This window comes from Propithecus coquereli, unplaced genomic scaffold (genome assembly GCF_000956105.1).
Source record: "Propithecus coquereli isolate 6110/MARCELLA unplaced genomic scaffold, Pcoq_1.0 Scaffold80, whole genome shotgun sequence".
NCBI lineage: Eukaryota > Metazoa > Chordata > Mammalia > Primates > Indriidae > Propithecus > Propithecus coquereli.
In genome coordinates, this window is record NW_012154174.1 from 4,253,065 (window position 1) to 4,271,340 (window position 18,276).

The following is an 18,276-nucleotide window of genomic DNA, read 5'->3' on the forward strand; positions in this document are numbered from 1 at the left end:
GATCTATTGGGTTAAATATAAAACATTTTACACATGAATATCATCTTTTTTTAATATAGCTAACTAGGATATTTAAAATTACAAATGTGTCTGGAATCCTTGAATATTTCTGTTGGAGGATGCAGGCCTGAAGTTCACCCGCGTGCCTCTGGAAAGAGTGCTTGAACAAAGAGGAAATACCTTTGTGTTTTGGGTGGACACTGAGCCGTCATCCTAAGGATCAATTCTCCATGGACTCCTGGGTCCTCTCTGCTCACTCCAGTTCCCAGTTCCCAGGGACCAACGTGTGCTGTTGTTACTTAGGTTTTGCTAATGGAGCGCCACACAGAGAGAGGTTTGTGGAGACTTACTCATTGCACACGACCCCCACTTTGTTCAAAAAGATGTGGATTTGTTGGAGTCAGGAAGTCTCTTAACCAGATCCCACTCATCCCTTCTGCCCTTGACTATTTCTTGGCAAGGACTGAGGCCTGCATTGCCACTGGCAGAAAGCAGCTGTTCACCTCTCCTAATGCTTGAGGGTCAAACCCCACACCCTGTCCTAGAGGTACCCAGGACCTGGGAATGAGAGGGCTGTGCTTGCTTGAGGGACCCTACAGAGCCAGGGAACCTGCCAAAGCAACACTGGCCACTGAAATCTAGGCGGCAGCAAATGGCCAATCATTTTCTGGTTCTGGCTGCAGCCCAGCCTCCATACTTCACTCCTGTTTCCCCAGAGGTCCAGCCTTGGCAGCCTCCAAGTCAGTGGCTTCAAGGAAGCATGTGGCTTTGTGTAGGGGGAGGTGGGGCTCCCCCATGACTGAGTTAACTTAAGACCACGCCTCCAGGCTCACTCAGATGCAGACATTGGAGACCAGGAAGTCATCCACTTTGCCAACACAGAGACCTGACTCTGCAGGGCAGCCCAGGACACTGACAATCATGTGTCCCGCTTTGCTCTGCCTTGTTCCTAAGAGCCTCCCATTGGCTGCTCAGGTGACCATAGCCCTGGCTGCCCATTGGAATTACCTGGGCATTTATTCTAATACATAAAGAATATACTGGTGCCTGGCCCTCCCTCCAGAGATGCTGATGTAATTGCTCTGGAGTGTAACCTGGCTTTTTTTTTTTTTTACAGATAGGGTCTCAGTCTGTCACCCAGGCTGGAGTATAGTGGCATGATCATAGCTCGCTGCAGCCTTGAACTCCTGGGCTCAAGCAATCCTCCTGCCTCTGCCTCCCGAGTAGTTTGGATTATAGGCCCATGTAACCATGCCCAGCTAATTTTTAAAAATTTTTTGTAGAAATGGAGTCTCTCTATGTTGCCCAGGCTGGTCTTGAACTCCTGGCTTCAAGTGATCCTCCTGCCTCGGCCTCTCAAAGTGCTGGGATCACAGGCATGAGCCACCGCGCCCAGCCTTCAATCTGGGTTTTAAAAGCTCTTAAGTTTTCCTTCCATGTGAGGATCTGATGCATTAAAATGAACTCTCTCAAAGTGTGTCAGAATTACAGGGGATGGGAGTGTGAGCTGCTTGTTGAAAATATAGATTTCTGAATTGTTTATCAGATTTTTGGAATCAGAATATTTGAAAATATACTTTTTAACCTTTTTAACAACTGCTTAAGGAGATATTCAGTATAATACAATTTCAACATCACTGTATCACATCATTAATAACTTAGTATGAATTTATTCATTATTTCTTGTGTTTGTAAAGACGGCCAAGAAAGAGAGTTAATGTAACACTCAAACTAATCTCTATTGGTGAAATTTCAGGAACTTAGGGAGATCTTTTGGGGGATGAGGGGTTCTTCCAGAAGCTCCTGAAGTGATTGCATCGAGATGACCACAAATTCCTCAAGCCAGAACCGGGACAGTGTTTCCCTTAGTCATTCAGGATGGGGCACACTGTCTCCATGCAGTGGAAAAGCAGCTTATGTCACAGCTTGGGCCAAGCAGCTTATGTCACAGCTTGGGCAAGCCTCCTTGAGTCATTCTCTTCCTCCCAGGCTGGGGACTGCTGGGAGCTTCTGCCAGGAGATGCTTGGGTTGCATTTGTTTGCACTGCTGGAGTGTCTCCTGGGGATTGCTTTTGTTCACTTATTACAGGAGCTTGTGTTCAGTGCATTACTGTTACTCAGGTAGCAGCACAGAGCCACCCTCTCTGCCAAAATCAAGCCGGGCCATCCTGCGTGGTCTCACATTTTCCTTAGAAATAGTAGTTGCAAGCAATTGGCTCCAGCCACTCCCTGATTTATTATTTTAGGTACAGAGAGCATATTACACACCCAAACCCTGCAGGAGTTAGAGTTCAGTGTGGGAGCAGAGGCTGGACTACTCTTTTCACCAAGAAGTGATGTTGAGAGCAAATTGTGTTAGATTGCTCCTTGAAGCCAGAAGATGCCACTTTCTGTGGCCTTAGGAACTGGATTTATTGGGCTGCTTCTGATCTAAAATCTTGAGATCCTCATTTTCCTCCTTGTCAGCCTCCAGTGACACAATCGGAGTGAGTCGGTCCCCATCATCTGCAGCCACTTATTAATCATGTCCATTGCCAGACAAAGCCTTAAAAAACAACAGCACATTCATCAAGGGACCAGGTAACATCATGGAAAGACACCTGCTTCTCTCAGAGACTCTCCTTTATTATGCGAACAACAGGAGTGTGTGTGTGTGTGTGTGTGCGCGCACGCGCATGTGCACGTATGTGTGAGTGTGTGTGTGTGTGTGTTTGTAAGATATATGGAGGTTTTAGACATTGTCATTCACCTGCTGGCATGTCAAATATATCAGGTTATTAAGGAGAGAACCAGAAATTGTCCTGGAGTGGCTACAAGAGCACTACACATTCTAAACTGTGCTTTTTTCTCATCTTCTAGATATTTAGCAGCCAGTGTGTTAGGATGTATTAGGCCTCTCCAGGGCCCAAGTGCAGTTTAAATTGGATGGCCATGTTCTTTGGCATTTACCCAGGGTAATTTTGAGAGCGAAAAGGAGGTGCTCTTAATAATTATCCCAGGACATTAGGCACGCTGGGAAGTAGAGTCTCCTTAGGCATATAGACTTGGCACAAGCTGCTGTCAAGAAGCTTCTATTCTTGGCTTATTAAAATACCATAGCCAGGCACAGTGGCTCACACCTGCAATCTCAGTGCTTTGGGAGGCTGAGGAAAGAGAATCGCTTGAACCCAGGCGTTTGAGACCAGCCTAGGCAACATAGCGAGGTGCTATCTTTACAAAAAAAAAAATTTAGCAGGGCATGGTAGCACACACCTGTAGTCCTAGCCACTTGGGAGGCTGAGGCAGGAGGATCCAGGAGTTCAAGGTTACAGTGAGCTATGATCACACCACTGCACTGTAGCCTGGGTGAGACCCTGTCTGTATTAAAAAAAAATGCCATCAGAAAGAAGTCAATCAGCATTCTGTTATATAAGGAATTCCTTCCACTGTATTCATCACGGGTGAGCTCCTATGTCAACTTAAACGTCCCAAGGGACAGGAAGCTTGACACCACATGCAGCAGCTCATTCTATTGTTGGATGATTTTCAGTGTTCGACTGGGATGCATTAGGAGACTTTGCCAGTATGAGATCTGAAAATATGCTAATAATGTGTACAATGAAGCTGTACACATACAGTTTCCTTGGAGAAGGAGAGAGTTGCTATAGTTTGGGGGTTGAGTGGGGTTAATGCCTACCCTTTGTGAATCCATTTTTGGGGGTTTTGGCCTTGGTGGCCGTCCAAGAAAATCTTTCATCCTTGATGGTTTTTCATCAAGGGACTCAGGGAAAGCTGATGAAACTCCAGGGAGTTCCTCGACAGCAGGTGTGATGGAGAGGGTTTCTGGGGCACTGGAGGCCTCATAACCCCAATTTGGGAAGTAGTTTTGATGCCGTGGATTAAAAGAACAAAGGCAAGGACTCAGACCTGGATTTGAGGCTAGGCTCTGCCTCTTGTATAAGATATTTAAGCTCCCCGTGCCTCGGTGGCTCCACCCTCAGAACGGAGATGCCTCTTCCTTCTTGAAGACAATGGGTCCTTACTCAATTAAATTTAGTTGGTGTTTGCTTGCAGCTCTGACTCGGGCAGTGCAAAGGTAGTTTATGTAACCAAAGCATTTCTACCCCATAATATTCTGAAATAAAATAAAATAAAAAATAAATATTCACTGAGCAACAACTCTGTTCCAGATATTCAATAGAAAGGAGAATAAAAATATTCCATGCCTGTAAAAAAAAAAAAAATTAGCTGGTGTTCTATAGCTTCCTCCACACAGAGCTCCTCCCTGCCCCTGTCACGTTGGATGCATAGCACCATCTTGGTCCCTCTAAGCACCCAACAAACATCCACAGGAGAGTCCTCAAGGAGCTTTGGATGCACTGTTTTCCGTGTGAGGAATATTCATCTTCATTTGGTTCACTCCTTCTCATCTTTCTTCCTTGGGAAAGCTCTACAGACCCCCCCCCGTCTACACAGTCACCTCTCCTTCTCTTCAGAATCCTCCTTTCAGTGTGCAATTTTGACTCACTGGTGGGATCATTTGTTGATCTTCTGTCCCTCCTCAGACTGTACGGCTGATGAGGGCAGGGGCCACGGCTCTTTGGTTCTCTGCTATATATCCAGGCCCGGCACAATGTTTGGTATACAGTAGTCACTCAAGAAATGTTTGTTGAATGAATAAATGAATGAATGAGTGAATGGTGGGGACACAGCAGTGAATGACACCCTTTCTACCCTCAAGGAGGAGGTCACAGACGAGAGACTGAGAAGAAAACTCACGACTGCCACAGAGAGTAAAAAGTGCTTTGATGGCAGCATACTCGGGGGCTTTCGGGAGGCTCCCTCCACGGACTACAGACTTAGGGTAGTTAAGGAAGGCCAAGAGTTGTCACCTTTCCGTGTCTGTCTGAATGGATTGATTATTCAATAGAAGAAAAGAAAAAGAAAAGAAACAGTCAAGACTTAAACAAAAACCCCACCCAACCACCCTGTGCACTTGAAATGTCGTTTAAAACAAAATCTACAGTGGCAACCTGAAATGACAAACACGGGCGCTGCTGGAGCTCGCTGAGCAGACCCGTGTTCTCACGGAGGTCGCTGGCACGGAGCACTCCGGAGAAAGCGAATTACCGACAGAAGGTGCTTGCAGGGCGTGGGACCTGACCAAAGGGAGCTGTTCTGTCCTCCCTAAATCTTAGCTACGTCTGGAAAAAATGGACAGTCATCACCCTGGGTTCCTTGGTTTTTGGAAGCCATGTGAACACCATTTTTTTTTTTTTTTTTAGAACACTGCTTCTTTCCAGCAACAAAGGAAACAGTATACTGATGAACTCCCATTTTCCACGTATGGCTCTTTCTGAGTACTTTCGTTGGAAACCAAAGCCTCCTCAGCCCACATTTACAAGTCATGCAATCCTGGGCCGAAGCATGTCTTCAGAAATCTAAGCCTCGCAGTGGGGCTTTTTATGAGTTCTAATATTAGCAGCAGTGACATCTATTTATTTAGTGAATATCTAAATTCGTGAGGTATCTTTCTATGGAGAAGATACATGAACTTACATTAAAAACAAAACACCTTGCTGGCATTGTCCAGCTCATTGAACTAGACCGTGAAAATGACTGAATAATATTTCAGGATAAAGAGTTCTAGCCAATGTTCTGCCCTTGGGAAGCCTTCCAAGTCTCTTTTCTTAGATACATTGAGGGAATTTTTTCCAAACAGTGCACTCCTAAAACTAACCAATTTTAAATGTTTTACATCTGTATTCAAAGAAAAAAAAAAAGAGTGTCTTGAAAGGATAAACTTTTTTTTAATTTTTTTATTTCAGCATATTATGGGGGTACAGATGTTTAGGTTACGTATGTTGCCTTTGCCCCCCCTCCCCCCCAAGTCCGAGTTTCAAATATGTCCATCCTTCGGGTGGTGCGCATTGTACTCTTTGTGTGTGCCAATACCCGTCCCCTCCTCCCTCCTCCCCCTCCCCCCTGCCCAACATCCAATAGATGTTATTCTTATATGTGCATTTATGTGTTGATCAGTTAATACCAATTTGATGGTGAGTACACGTGGTGCTTGTCTTAAGGATAAACTTTTTATCTTTTACAATGGTTAAAAGCAGTGATTCTCAAAATGTGGTCCCCGAGCCGGCAGCATTGGCTTCATCTGCTCTTGTTAGAAATGTACATTCACAGACTCTCTCAGGCCAACTGAATCAAAATCTTTGGGATGGGCTCAGTAATCTGTGTTTGTTTGTTTGTTTATTTATTTATTTATTTTAGAGACAAGAATCTTGCTCTGTTGCCCAGGTTGGCGTGCAGTGGCATCATAGCTCACTGTAGCCTCAAACTCCTGGGCTCGAGTGATCCTCCTGCCTCAGCCTCTTGAGTAGCTGGGACTACAAGTGTGTGCCATCGTGCCCGGCTAATCTTTTAAAAAAATTTTTGTGAAGATAGCATCTCACTATGTTGTCCAGGCTGGTGTCGAACTCCTGGCCTCAAGCGATCCTCCCACCTTGGCCTCCCAAAGTACTGGGATTACAGGTGTGAGCCACCACCCCTGGCCAGCAATCCGTGTTTTAACAGGCCCTTCCTCCAGATCATTCTGATGCACACTCAAGTCTGAGAACCACTATTCTGAGGCATAAACACCTCAAAAGGTGTTTGATGCTGCGGACCTCATCTGACATCCGGCATCCTGTTTTGCGTAATAAGAATGAAAACTAGAGTCCAAGTTCCATAAAGCAGGGGCATTTTTCAGCTCTGTGTCCCCTGCCAGCTCAACCCTGAGCCTATAGTGGATACTCAGCAACTTTGTGCAATGAATGAATGAGAAAATAACTGGAGAATGATGTGGGAAGTTCAGAGAAATTACATCTTGTGCATAAAGATTATTTAATGGAGTGGATGAGGAGTGAAATTCAGTGATCAGGTTGGGGCTGTGCTAAAATGAAAGGCACAGCCAGATTATGACAAGAAGAGCCCCTAAACCCTGAAAACATAAACATTCTCCTCACATATAAATTTGAAACGTGGAAAAACCATGCAATAAGCTGAAGGAAGCCCAAAGCCCAACACAGATCTGATTTCTCCCTGATAACTATGTCCAGGCTCCTAAAACTGTGAAATACAATTTCTTCATGCATTTTCTGGCCCTTAGCTGGTGCCCTAACCGCGTACCTGGTTTGCCTGTTGGAGATTCTCACGTATGAGTCACACCTGAGCATCATACGCATGCTCTTCCTCTTTTTAAATGACCTCCAGAAGACAAGAAGTGACATTCCACAGACAGCTCCTTTTCTCCTCTTTTGTTTTCAAAGTACACGTGAGGCTGAGACAGGCAGGAAAGCTCGAATTACCTGAGCACACTCACGTCCCCCCACCTCCAAACAAATGCCCCATGAAGGTGGAACACGTGGTTTTCTGTCTGTCTCCGGTCAGTCAGAGCTCTGTTCCCCTGTGCAGTGTTCTAGATCATCTCATGGGGCGAGGGGGAGATTTGGGAGATGGCTGTAGTTGGCAAGGTGGCAGCCGAGGCTGTGGTTTATCCTTCCTAAATTAGCAGCAATACATGTGCAAAAGTTTATGCTGCTGACTCTGCTTTCTGATTTTCCAGGCTGTGGTTGTGAGAATTTGTGAGTATAAGGGATGCTACCTTGTGTGGCTTGTCTGTAAGAACTCAATCATAAATCCAAAAATAACATTTTCTCCGAGGTGAGGGAAGGAGGGAGAGATGTGGACAATCTGGGCCCTTCTCTTTGGAGACCTGGGTTTCCGCCCACTGTAAACTTTAACAAAGAGGTTCGCTGGTGTCATTCTCCACAAGGCGGGACAATTTGTCATGATGGTCAGCAGTAGGTTCCTCGGAGGAGAAAACGGAGTGTGCCGCTTTGGGCACCAGGAGTGTGAACATGCACGTGCATGGCCAACGCCCTCATGGGGCAGGCAGGTGATTTTGAAACCTGGTCAATATTGATTTCAATGTTGTATTATTAACTGAATTGTTGTTCAGCATCTTTAGCCAACTCCTTTGACACTAAGGGGCTTTGGTGGCATCACCTTCGGGGATGCATTGATAATCCTTTTAAAATGCAAGAACTTTGATGGCCAGATCATTACTGTAGAAGATGGAGATCTTAGATTGCTTGTAAGGGTGGCTTTACTGTTCCACTAACCCACGGAGGGGCTGTGACCAAGTCATCACTGCAGCTTGGCCTTGAGGTTTAGACTTGGAGACCAAATGCCCTGTGTCTACTTCAATATCTTCTAGAGGAAATTGTTAACTGGTTGTAAAGTGGTTATAAGATCAAGGACACACTCTTTTAAAACTGGGACTTCAGCTACAGTAACCAAAAGACAAAATAGGTTCTGGCTCCTGTCAGAGTCCCTGATCCCTAAGAAATTCATGGCAGCTTCCTGCATCAGTAATAGACTCGGGTGTAGTGGGAGGGGACAGTGGGACCTACAGAAGGTCTCGGTGGCTAAATGAGGATAGATTGTGGAAACTAAAGGAGAAATTCCAGCTTACTAAGGGATAAGCTCAGACAGCTAGAGAGACAAGATATACTGTGTGTAATACAAGTTTCTTGGAGATACCCAGTGCTATCAAAAGGAGAGATACCAGTATTCCCGTGGGAGGTTTATTATGTTTGAGTTTTTACATGTATATATACTTCTGGATTCTACTTGCAGGTTCTCAGAGTTTTCCTTCTATTTTTTAAATTGTAGTAAAATACACATAAGATTTTCCATTTTAGCCATTTGTAAGGGTACAATTCAGTGGCATTAAGTACATTCACATTGTTGTACAACTGTCACCACCACGCATCTCCAGAACTCTTTTCATCTTGCAAAACAGAAACCCTGTACCCATTAAACAATAACTCTCCCCTTCCGCCTCCCCCCAGGCCCTGGAAACTACCATTCTACCTTCTGTCTCTATGAATTTGACTACTCTAGGTACCTCATATGAGTAGATTCGTACAGTATTTGCCCTTTTGTATCTGGCTTATTTCATTGAACATAGTGTCCTCAAGGTTCATCCATGTTGTAGAATGTACCAGAATTTCTTCCTAAAAGGCTGAATAACATTCCATTGTATGTAGTTGCCACATTTTATTTATCTGTTTATCTGTCGACGGACACTTGTGTTGCTTCCTCCCACCCCCGTTGGCTATGTAAATAAAGCTGCTATGAACATAGGTATACAAGTATCTGTTTGAGTCCCAGCTTTCAATTTTAGTTTTACGTTTGATATAATTTAAGAGCTGGCAAGATTTGAGAAGTAGGTCAAAGATGGCCATAAATTTAGTCCTTGGTGACAGTGAGTGGCAACTGCTGACCTGACAGTGCTGCAGAAGATTTGTCGTCTTATAAACCTAATTAAATTAAAAATCCAGTTGGCCAAATCCACATGCACTTAAGCCAGACAATTTCTTAAAAAGCTAATTAGCTGCAAACTTGAGAGCTCCACCAGCAGATGGAACGCTTTTCTCTAGATTTTTCAATAATTAGACAAGAAAGGTCTTCCAGCCTTTAGACCTCAAAAGGAAGATTTTTATCTTGCTTGCGAATGTATCCATTTTAATGTCATTGGTAAAAATATGCAAAAAGCAACCTTTTAGGTTTTATGATGCAATGATGTAAGATTTCGCTGTCATTAAACCTCCACTCTAAGGAAGGACACAGGCTTTCCCTCATTTTCAGGTTCTTATTTCAGTTATAATAAATTAGGGCCCATGAGGAAGACATTTAATGTTTCTGTATTTTTAATTTGGGCCAAATGAGATAAGCACCATCAACAAATCCAAGATGTGAGCCAACACCCCTGTGACGACTGGGGAACGCTAACCTTCAGAAGTTCAGGGTAACTCCGGCCCTAGAGTTATGTCAACATGAGCCCTTGGAAGGGAAGAGATTAGGCAATTAGCTTGTAATGATTTGTGTCCCAGATTCTTTTTGGGGAACATTAAAAAAAAACAAGAAGAATTCAGACTCTCCATGTCTATCTGTATTAGTCAAATTCTCCTCTGCTCTCCCCTCCCAAAGCCCATTATTGTACGTAATTTTGCCTATATACCTGCCGATACATGATTTATAATACACTTGTTCTTTGTGGCTTACACTAGGAGGCAGCCCTGTTGTTTTCCAGAGCTTCATTTTTATCTACAGTCATTTTGAAATGACTCGATTTGAAAATGGACAGAGACACATTGCCGGGCAGGGAGTTGATTAATAAATATTGATAGAGACCCAGACTTTGTGATTAGAGGAGTAACAGTTTGTCTCTGTGTCCCTGGTCCCTTGTTTGTGTATATAAACACATATACATATATATTCACTTATTATTGATACATTGATGTATTATTTTGTGTCTCTGTGTCTCACCTCCTCAAGACAGGTACTTCACTTTGTTTTCACAGATTTCTAGCCCTGATCCAAATCTAAATTCTCTGCTTCTTCACAGAACACCCCTACATCCACTGCCTCAGTTGAATCTGCTTTCCTAGAGCCGTAGTTTCCCCCACTTTCCCTTCTGGGTGTTGTTTTTCTTCATAACCCAGGGACGCCGGACACTCTGGCCCTCCATGCCCCTCCGTTCTCGTACAAACCTTTTCTCATGAGGCTCCTGCCATCCACTAAATCCTCCCCGTGTCTGCCCTCCCCAGGGCTGTCCCATACCTGCCTCCCGGCCCTTCCTGCCACTCAGCGATGGCTCCTGTCCTCAGCTCTTTCTGTTCTCAACCTCAGCTCCCACCACTCCCTTCCAGTCTGTGCACGTGGCTCTCCTGGCTGTCCCTGTGTGTTATGTCTCAGACCCTTGACCTCATCCACTACGATGCTCTTCATCCCCCTCCACTTCCGCCAGGTGCTCCTGGATCCTGCCATCGCCTGGAACTACATCTCACCTCTATCCGAGGTTTCAAGCTCCAGGGTCTCACCCAGTGAGAGCGATCCATGTTCTTCCAACTCTTTTGCTTTCACTACACTCAGTCTCCAAACTCATTCTCCAACCTTCCCTCCAAATAGTCACTGATATAACAAATACTGATTGAGACACTCTGCTGGCCTCTGGGAATTTAGCGATAACTGAAAATGGACACACACCCTACCTTCATAGAGCTCGCAGCCCAGCAAAGGAGAGATAATTGGTCAAATGATTGCACAAAGAAATGTAAAATTGCTGCCGTGCTGACTGCTGCAAAGGACAGACTACACTCTTGGGCAGGGCAGTGGTAGTGGAGCTGCTTTCTGAAGCATGGGTAGTCTAAGAGAGGAGGTCAGTCTTCTGGGAGGAAGGAAGAGCCTGTGCAAAGCCCCTGTGGTAGTTTGGGGTGGGAGGAGACAAATGGTGAATTAGAACTGGGCATTTGGCATACTGGAGTCTAGCGAGAGAAGGTGTGGGAGATAAAACCGGAGAAGGAAAGGACTGGAGTTTTCAGGGTCCTGTTGACTCTGTCAGGGATTTTTTCTTCATACTAAAAGCTGTGGAAGTCGTCCGAAATAACTTAAGGAGGGTCTTCTTCAATTTATATGTGCGTCTTGAAAATCTAGTCTATTCTACTCTGAGTATGGCTTCATAGTATTGCACTTTTGGAAGTAAGTACCAGATCCCAATGCCTGTAAAATCCTAGACATCTTTACTAGGCTTCCTTACATGTGAATAAACCACTTTTATTTTTATCTGAAAGTCCCATGCATTTTATTTTAATGCTATAATTCCAAATACCAACTACTGAAAACACCTCTTTCTTCTCCCTTTCTTTTTTCTTGAATACATCTCTACTTACTCCATTGTTTATTCTTGGTTTCCAGTGAATCAATTTATGGCATTTTTGTGTACGCACTTCCATAAGTCAAATATAATGTTCCAGAATGCTAGATTAAGAATTTGGGGGACTTATGGATATTTATATGGCACTGTTAAAATATTGGTTTTATATTTTACAAATCTTTTTTATTTAAGATAACAAAAATACTTTTTTGGTAGCAAGATGATCTTCTGTTGAGAACCATTAATGATTTAGGAATGAGAAAAATATATTAACTATACTTGCTAGATTGTGAAGAAAAAAAAATCCTTTCCCTTTTCCCTAAAGAAAACCTGTGACTCAGAGCGTGAACATCTAGAGACAAGACCTGTGAAACGTGGGCTTTTCAAGGACTCACAGAAGCAAGGTGGGGGGCCTGGGTCAGACCACCACTCAACTCCTTGTAGCGATAGCAGAGCTGAGACCCAGTCTCAGGGGAGAGCCGATCAGTGGCCCCTCTAAGTTGTGTTTTGCTTTGTTTCAGTCTTGTGGGATTGACATGCTACATGAACAATTGATTGTGCTGCTGGAAACACAAACTATGAATTCGAGAGTCCATGGAATTTACTCTTGCGATTTTATGAAACAACCCTCTTGGATACAGACCTAGGGACAGGTGTATTGTCATCGTGCTGAATTATGCATACATGGTAGACAGTTGGCATAAAGGAGTGCTGCTACCTTTTGAAGCCAACAGTTTTTAATTCTTTTACTGTGTGCAATAACCTACCAAGGTCCTCACCTAATAATCCTCTGTTTCAGTTCCACCATTTCACAGGTTGCAAAACTGAGTCCCGGAGAGATTAAGTGATGTGCTTAAGAGCAAACTGCTTATTGGGGCAGAGTGGAGATTCAAACCCAGGCCTCCTGACTTGGAGTCCTGTGCTCCTCTTGCCACATGTCAGTCATACTATGGACCTGGTGTCTATCCTCCCCCAGAACAGCCAGGTGGACTTGGCATGTCAGGAATTCTTTCCTGTTCCTTGGTTTTCCATTCTTCCCTTTCTCTCCCCCTTCCACTTTGTGAATACACAGCGTGGGCAGTGTTAGTTCTATACCCGACCCAATCCTTCCTTTGATATTCCAGAAGTGTCTGTTTATACATGTAGCATTTCTTAAATTCACAAGGGACTCCTGTGTAATTTAAACTTCTAGATTCCACGGTCCTTGAGGGCAGAGGCTAGGCCTGACTTACCTATTGTATTTGAGCTTTGCATTTCCCTGTCTCTCACTCCTAGCAGTTCAATAAATGTTTATTGGCATTGTTAAATCCACCAGACCAAACATTTTAAGTTTGATGTTCCAATGATATTATCTCTCAGAAATAAAATGCCGCCAGATTGTTTTGTCTTGAGAGTTCTCATGTTTATTTTTTTATATAGTGAATTTTATTGTATATAAATTGTACTTCAATTTAAAAAGTCCTGTGCCTTTAAGATCACATATGAAAAATTGTCCATTTTCTGCGAAGGGCCTCTGCTGCCCAGTAGATGGCTGAGCCCTGATCAAACATGTAGAATCATCAATTAGGGTCATTCGCTCTGCTGTGAGCGGAGGAGAATGTGTAAAACCTGCTCAGGAGAGAATTAATTCATCCTCTTCTCTGTACTTTTTAGAGTACGCCGAACAGGATTCTCTAAGCCTGCAGGCCTCCTACATATGTTCTAATGGGCTAATTGGTCAGGCGACATTTGTAAATTAATCTCTGGCTTGAGCTAAGTGGTTTCCCCTAATGGCTTTAATTCAGTGACTCCCATTCTTAGCCACATGTCAGACTCACTGGAGGAGCTTGTTAAAAAGAGTCGCCCAGGTTCCCCCGTCCCCGGCTCATGGTTCTCTGGTCCCGGGTGGGATGAGGGCATCTCTGCTTTTCAAGAAAAGCTCCTCAGGTGATAGGAGCCTGGTGGCAGCCCCCTTCGTGGGCCTTGGCACCACACCCATCTCCTAAGGCCAACACAGCCGCCCGTGCCCACTGGCAGCACATGGGCCTACGCCCCGCGACGCCAGTCCAGGTTCAAGGACTGGCAGCGTCTCTGACGCACCAGCTTTTCTGCTTCAGTCACCTCTGTGTTCACATCGCTGAGTCTGCCCTTTCCTTGAAGAGCTCCCATAACCTGAGGGGGAATATGCCCCGCCTGGCCATCCTATTTTCCAATTTCATGAACTTTCTGAGACATTCGAAAGATCTTCATGGCCTGCCGGAATTTCCTTCTAGGAAGTTGGCTGTGAACTTCCCCTCGCTACTCTCCATCTGTCACCAGAGTCCTCTTCATGTCTGGGGCTGGGGACAGACTTTGGTTTTTTGTCTTTGGATACACTGTGTGTCTGTGTTCCTGGTATTCTTTTGTGCAAATACGTGTCATGTTTGATCTTAGAGTTTTGAAAATGGATGACTCCAAGCACCGTTTCTCTAATGATGTTTATCAAGTTGCTTTTGGTTTTTTAGGAATCTGACACAGTACTCAACATTACCACACAGCGTGTGGGTGTTTTCAGTAAATCTAAGGATATGGCCATGAGTGCTGTCCAAAGAAGCCAACGTGATTTGGGGAGCCCAGACTGTGGGAAGCTGGGGAAGCTGGACAGGCTCCGGTGAAAGTGAGCAGCAGTCGTGCCCTAGGAGGGGGCGCTCAAGTCATCTCTTATGTCAGACACCTGTCCTCAAGTTCCCACACAGGATAGGGCTTTGTGAGGTACTTGGTGGTTCTAAGGATGATTCTCGGCCGCTGGAGGGCAGGTGTGCCCTCTCTCTCAGACACACACGGCTTGGGGGATTGTGCTTTCCTGCCTCATCTCACCGTGTCCCTAGGGCTTCAGTCCTCTTTGTCTCTGGGACTGTAGAAGCACACAGAAGGATTCCCACTGGCCCTGCCCCTTCCTGGAGGATATTAGAGTAGCTGTAACATGTAGATAGGACACTTTGAGAAAGAAAAGGTTATTGAGACAAGAGCTCTCAGTTCCTCCCTTTTCTCGCTGCTTCTCCGTTTATGAGTGATCTGCCCAGGCAATAGCTTATTATGTAATGGCTATACCTATCCTATAGGATTTATCACTAATTACATAATATTAATGGCATAGGATTCATCTATGTAAGGACTACTCCATAAAAGAGTTTATTTTATGACTTCCAGTGGATTTCCTTCTTTTGTTTTTCTTGGGCCTTATGCATAGCGTATGTTAAATAAATGCTTGACTATTTGGGGGCGCTTTATAACATTACCATTACCATTTAGGCTAAAATCCAATCATTTTGTGTTCTCAGGCTATTTTTCATATTTGGAGTGGGGTTCTCAGACAATGGGGGATTTGTTAGAGAGATAGAGATAGGAAGAGAGAGAGAGAGAAGACATAAGTCCTTCTGAGGTGCTTTGTGAGGGCCCTGTAGAAGACAAGTCTCTGCTGGGTTTCTGTTTTCATGGCCGCCTCCAAAGAGTTGGTGTGTTTTCTGCAGCACCTGGATCCAGGCTGACAGTGTCATCAAGCCTGACACGATAAAGAGGCATGTAGCGAGTTTGAAGATTACATGCACAGTTACCGTGATACCGAGGAGCAGGTCCTCTCCCCACAGAGCATTTCATGCATGGAGGCAGGTGAGGTGGATCCTGGTGGGTGGGGTACCTTGGCTCATCCTGTACCTCGTTGAAAGAAAGCTGAACACGTGGACCCAAGCATGGGTCCACTCAACAAAATCTTCAGTCCCTGGGAGTTGCGGAGGTCATTTCCCCCCTGGCTTTCTTCCCTCTCTTATGCTATCAGAGAGATGCTGACATTTGAGCTTCCATCTTAAGAGGGCAGCAGGATTCCTTCCCTCCTCCTGTCACAGGCTGATTTGCCTAAATAAGGAAGGCATTAGTCCCCATCGCAGATGTCAAGTGGAGGCAGCTGGGACAAATTAGTGTCAGCTACCCTGTCTGGCCATCCTGATGCCGGGAAATCATTGCCATTGCAGGAGAGCTTAGATTTTGAGTTCTTTACACAATGATGTAGATGCCATTAGGGAGAACTTCTTTCCTGTCCTTTCCTGCAGCCATGGCTTTTAGTGGCATAGGCCTACATAGCCAGCTCTGACAGATGCCCAGCGTCCGCAGGCACACACGCAGGGAGCCAAATGGGTAAGGATTAGTCTGGGATCAGCTGTTTATGAATGAAGATGAAGCCCTTCCCCTCTGTCCTGGCCACACCCCTTCTCTTTGCAGCTTTTTGAGAATGAGGTCAGGGCCAGGATCTAACTGCTTATGTCTCAGAAATAGCAGCACAGATCAAAATTAATCTTAAGCTGTTTGTTTTCCTGCCTCCTTCTGATAATAGAGGAAAAAGCAGAGTCCTGTGCATGTTTTGTTTGCTTGTTTTTGTGTCTGCCTTTGCAAGGAACAAGTGAATGAATGTGTGTGTGGGGAGAGACCGAGGTGAGCCAGCCAAGAGGGATTAGTGCTGGGGAGATGATGATTACTGACAGACTACAGGAGTTTCCTTGGATTCAACTGGAGCATGTTTTAGTTTTTAAAACAAAATGGAAGAATAAAATAAACTGCAGGGCATTGTTTTAACACTCCCTTTCATAAGCAGATTTTATCAGTTGCTATGAAACTGCGTATTCCTTTTACAGTGCCCAGTTGTTTTGACTGTCATTTTCTGGACCGCGTAGCCCACTATCTGTCCCTCATAGCCCCATGGAGTTTTGCAATGTTTTAAATGAGTATCTTATGCTGGCCAGGTGTGATGCTCACGCCTGTAATCCCAACACTTGGGGAGGCTCAGGTGGGAGGATCACGTGAGCCCAGGAGTTCCAGACCGGCTTGGACAACATAGGGAGACCCCATCTCTGTTAAATAAATAAATAGATAGATAGATAGATAGATAGATAGTATTTCATGCAGATTTCATTTTCCATCAGCCACTTTGGCACACACACAAAATACAGATATGCGTGTCTGTGATTGTCCCTCTTTCTTTGTCTTATACACCAACCCTCTTTGCACACACACAGCTTGACCATGCCTAGTCCTTACATAAATTGGGATTCATCTGTACCCACCAGCTAACGCCCCAGGGATGTCAGTGTGTGTATACTCTGAGGAGACTGACACTTCCAGCCCTTCAGCCTATAGTCTCTTTAGGACATTAGCATATCTTAAAGGTCTTCGTTGACCCAGCTGGAAGACATTGTGTACAGGGGAGTGTTTACTTTTTGTTCTCAGGCGAAATTGTTGGCTGATAGCCTCTTTTTTATTTTTACTCTCCTTTAGTTGCATTAACAGTCTTCTCTGTGAAAGATTAAGTAAACAAATTAGAATGTTCAGTGAGGACAGAAGTGTCAGTGTCAGCCTAATCTGCTACATATTCGTCTGATGGACCTTAGTGTGACAGGTGTCTACTGAAGGAGATGCCAAAACTGTCCTCTATCAATGACGATTAATTTTGAATGAAGAGTGTAAAGAAGGACAAGGATTGTCACATAACTGGCCTAATGGATTACCTAATTTGACTTCCTGCACCTAAACTGTTTTCCTAACTACTTCAGAAGTATGATAACCACGCACACAGATAGAGTATACATGCAGTAATATATCTGTAGCTGTGTACATAGATGTATATACACACACACACATAAGGACATTTGTATAAGCAAATTTGTGCTTTTCAAATTGGTATTTCTTGTCTAGAGACAGAAAGTAGATGAGAGGTTGTCTGGGACTAGGAGACAGGAATCAGGATTAATTGAACAGGCACGAGGGATCTTATCGGGATGATGATAATGTTCTGAAACTGGATAACAGGGATGGTTGAAGAACTTGGTGAATTTACTAATAGTCATTGATGAATTATACACTTAAAATGGGTGAATATTATGATATATAAATTATACCTCAATAAAGCTGTTACAATTGATATCCCCATATTTGAGAGCATTTAGATCCTACGTTACATATAATATGAAAAATTTTATCAGCCCAAATTTTTATCGACTTCATTCACAGAGAAGCTGGACCTTGAGATCTCAGGGCCAGATAAAAACCCAATGCTGTAAGATATAAAAGTCTGCCCTGACACCTATTGGCAAGGGGCGAGGTTGCTGCCCACCACCGAGGAAGGAGCCAACATCGAGGGCATATGTAGGGGCAGCAAGGGGTGAGATTTCCAAGCAGGTCCCCAACAGCGATTGAAATGGTATTTCAGAGGTGCTGCTGCATGTGTCAAAACACCCAAACATCCTCACGTCCAGCTCTTAGGTGATGGCATTCTTCTCTTCTTTTGCAGGTTGTCTTGGTCTTTGCTCTCAGCATCGGTGCACTTGTAATATACTTCATAGATTCGTCAAAGTGAGTATTCAATACATTGTCTTGCCTTTTTTCCAAAACAATTGTTAGCCTTTACATTGATCAATGTATTTACCTTAACACCAACCCTTACGAGAGCCTCCTGAGTGTTGAAGACTTTTGGAGGAAGGCAGGGCTGTTCTGTGCTGATTTTCTGAATGGGAAAGAAAGCT

The 18,276-nt window shown here is 44.3% G+C and overlaps 1 protein-coding gene across 23 annotated transcripts in view; it reads left to right on the plus strand.

The window, feature by feature from the left end:
* KCNMA1 (potassium channel, calcium activated large conductance subfamily M alpha, member 1) overlaps positions 1–18,276 on the plus strand; it is a 740,417-nt gene that overhangs the window by 346,613 nt on the left and 375,528 nt on the right. For all 23 annotated transcript variants that reach the window (XM_012663330.1, XM_012663323.1, XM_012663335.1 and 20 more), the window contains one exon: positions 18,045–18,106. In XM_012663330.1, the coding sequence (XP_012518784.1) occupies positions 18,045–18,106 (62 nt within the window). The remainder of the gene's footprint in view (positions 1–18,044; positions 18,107–18,276) is intronic.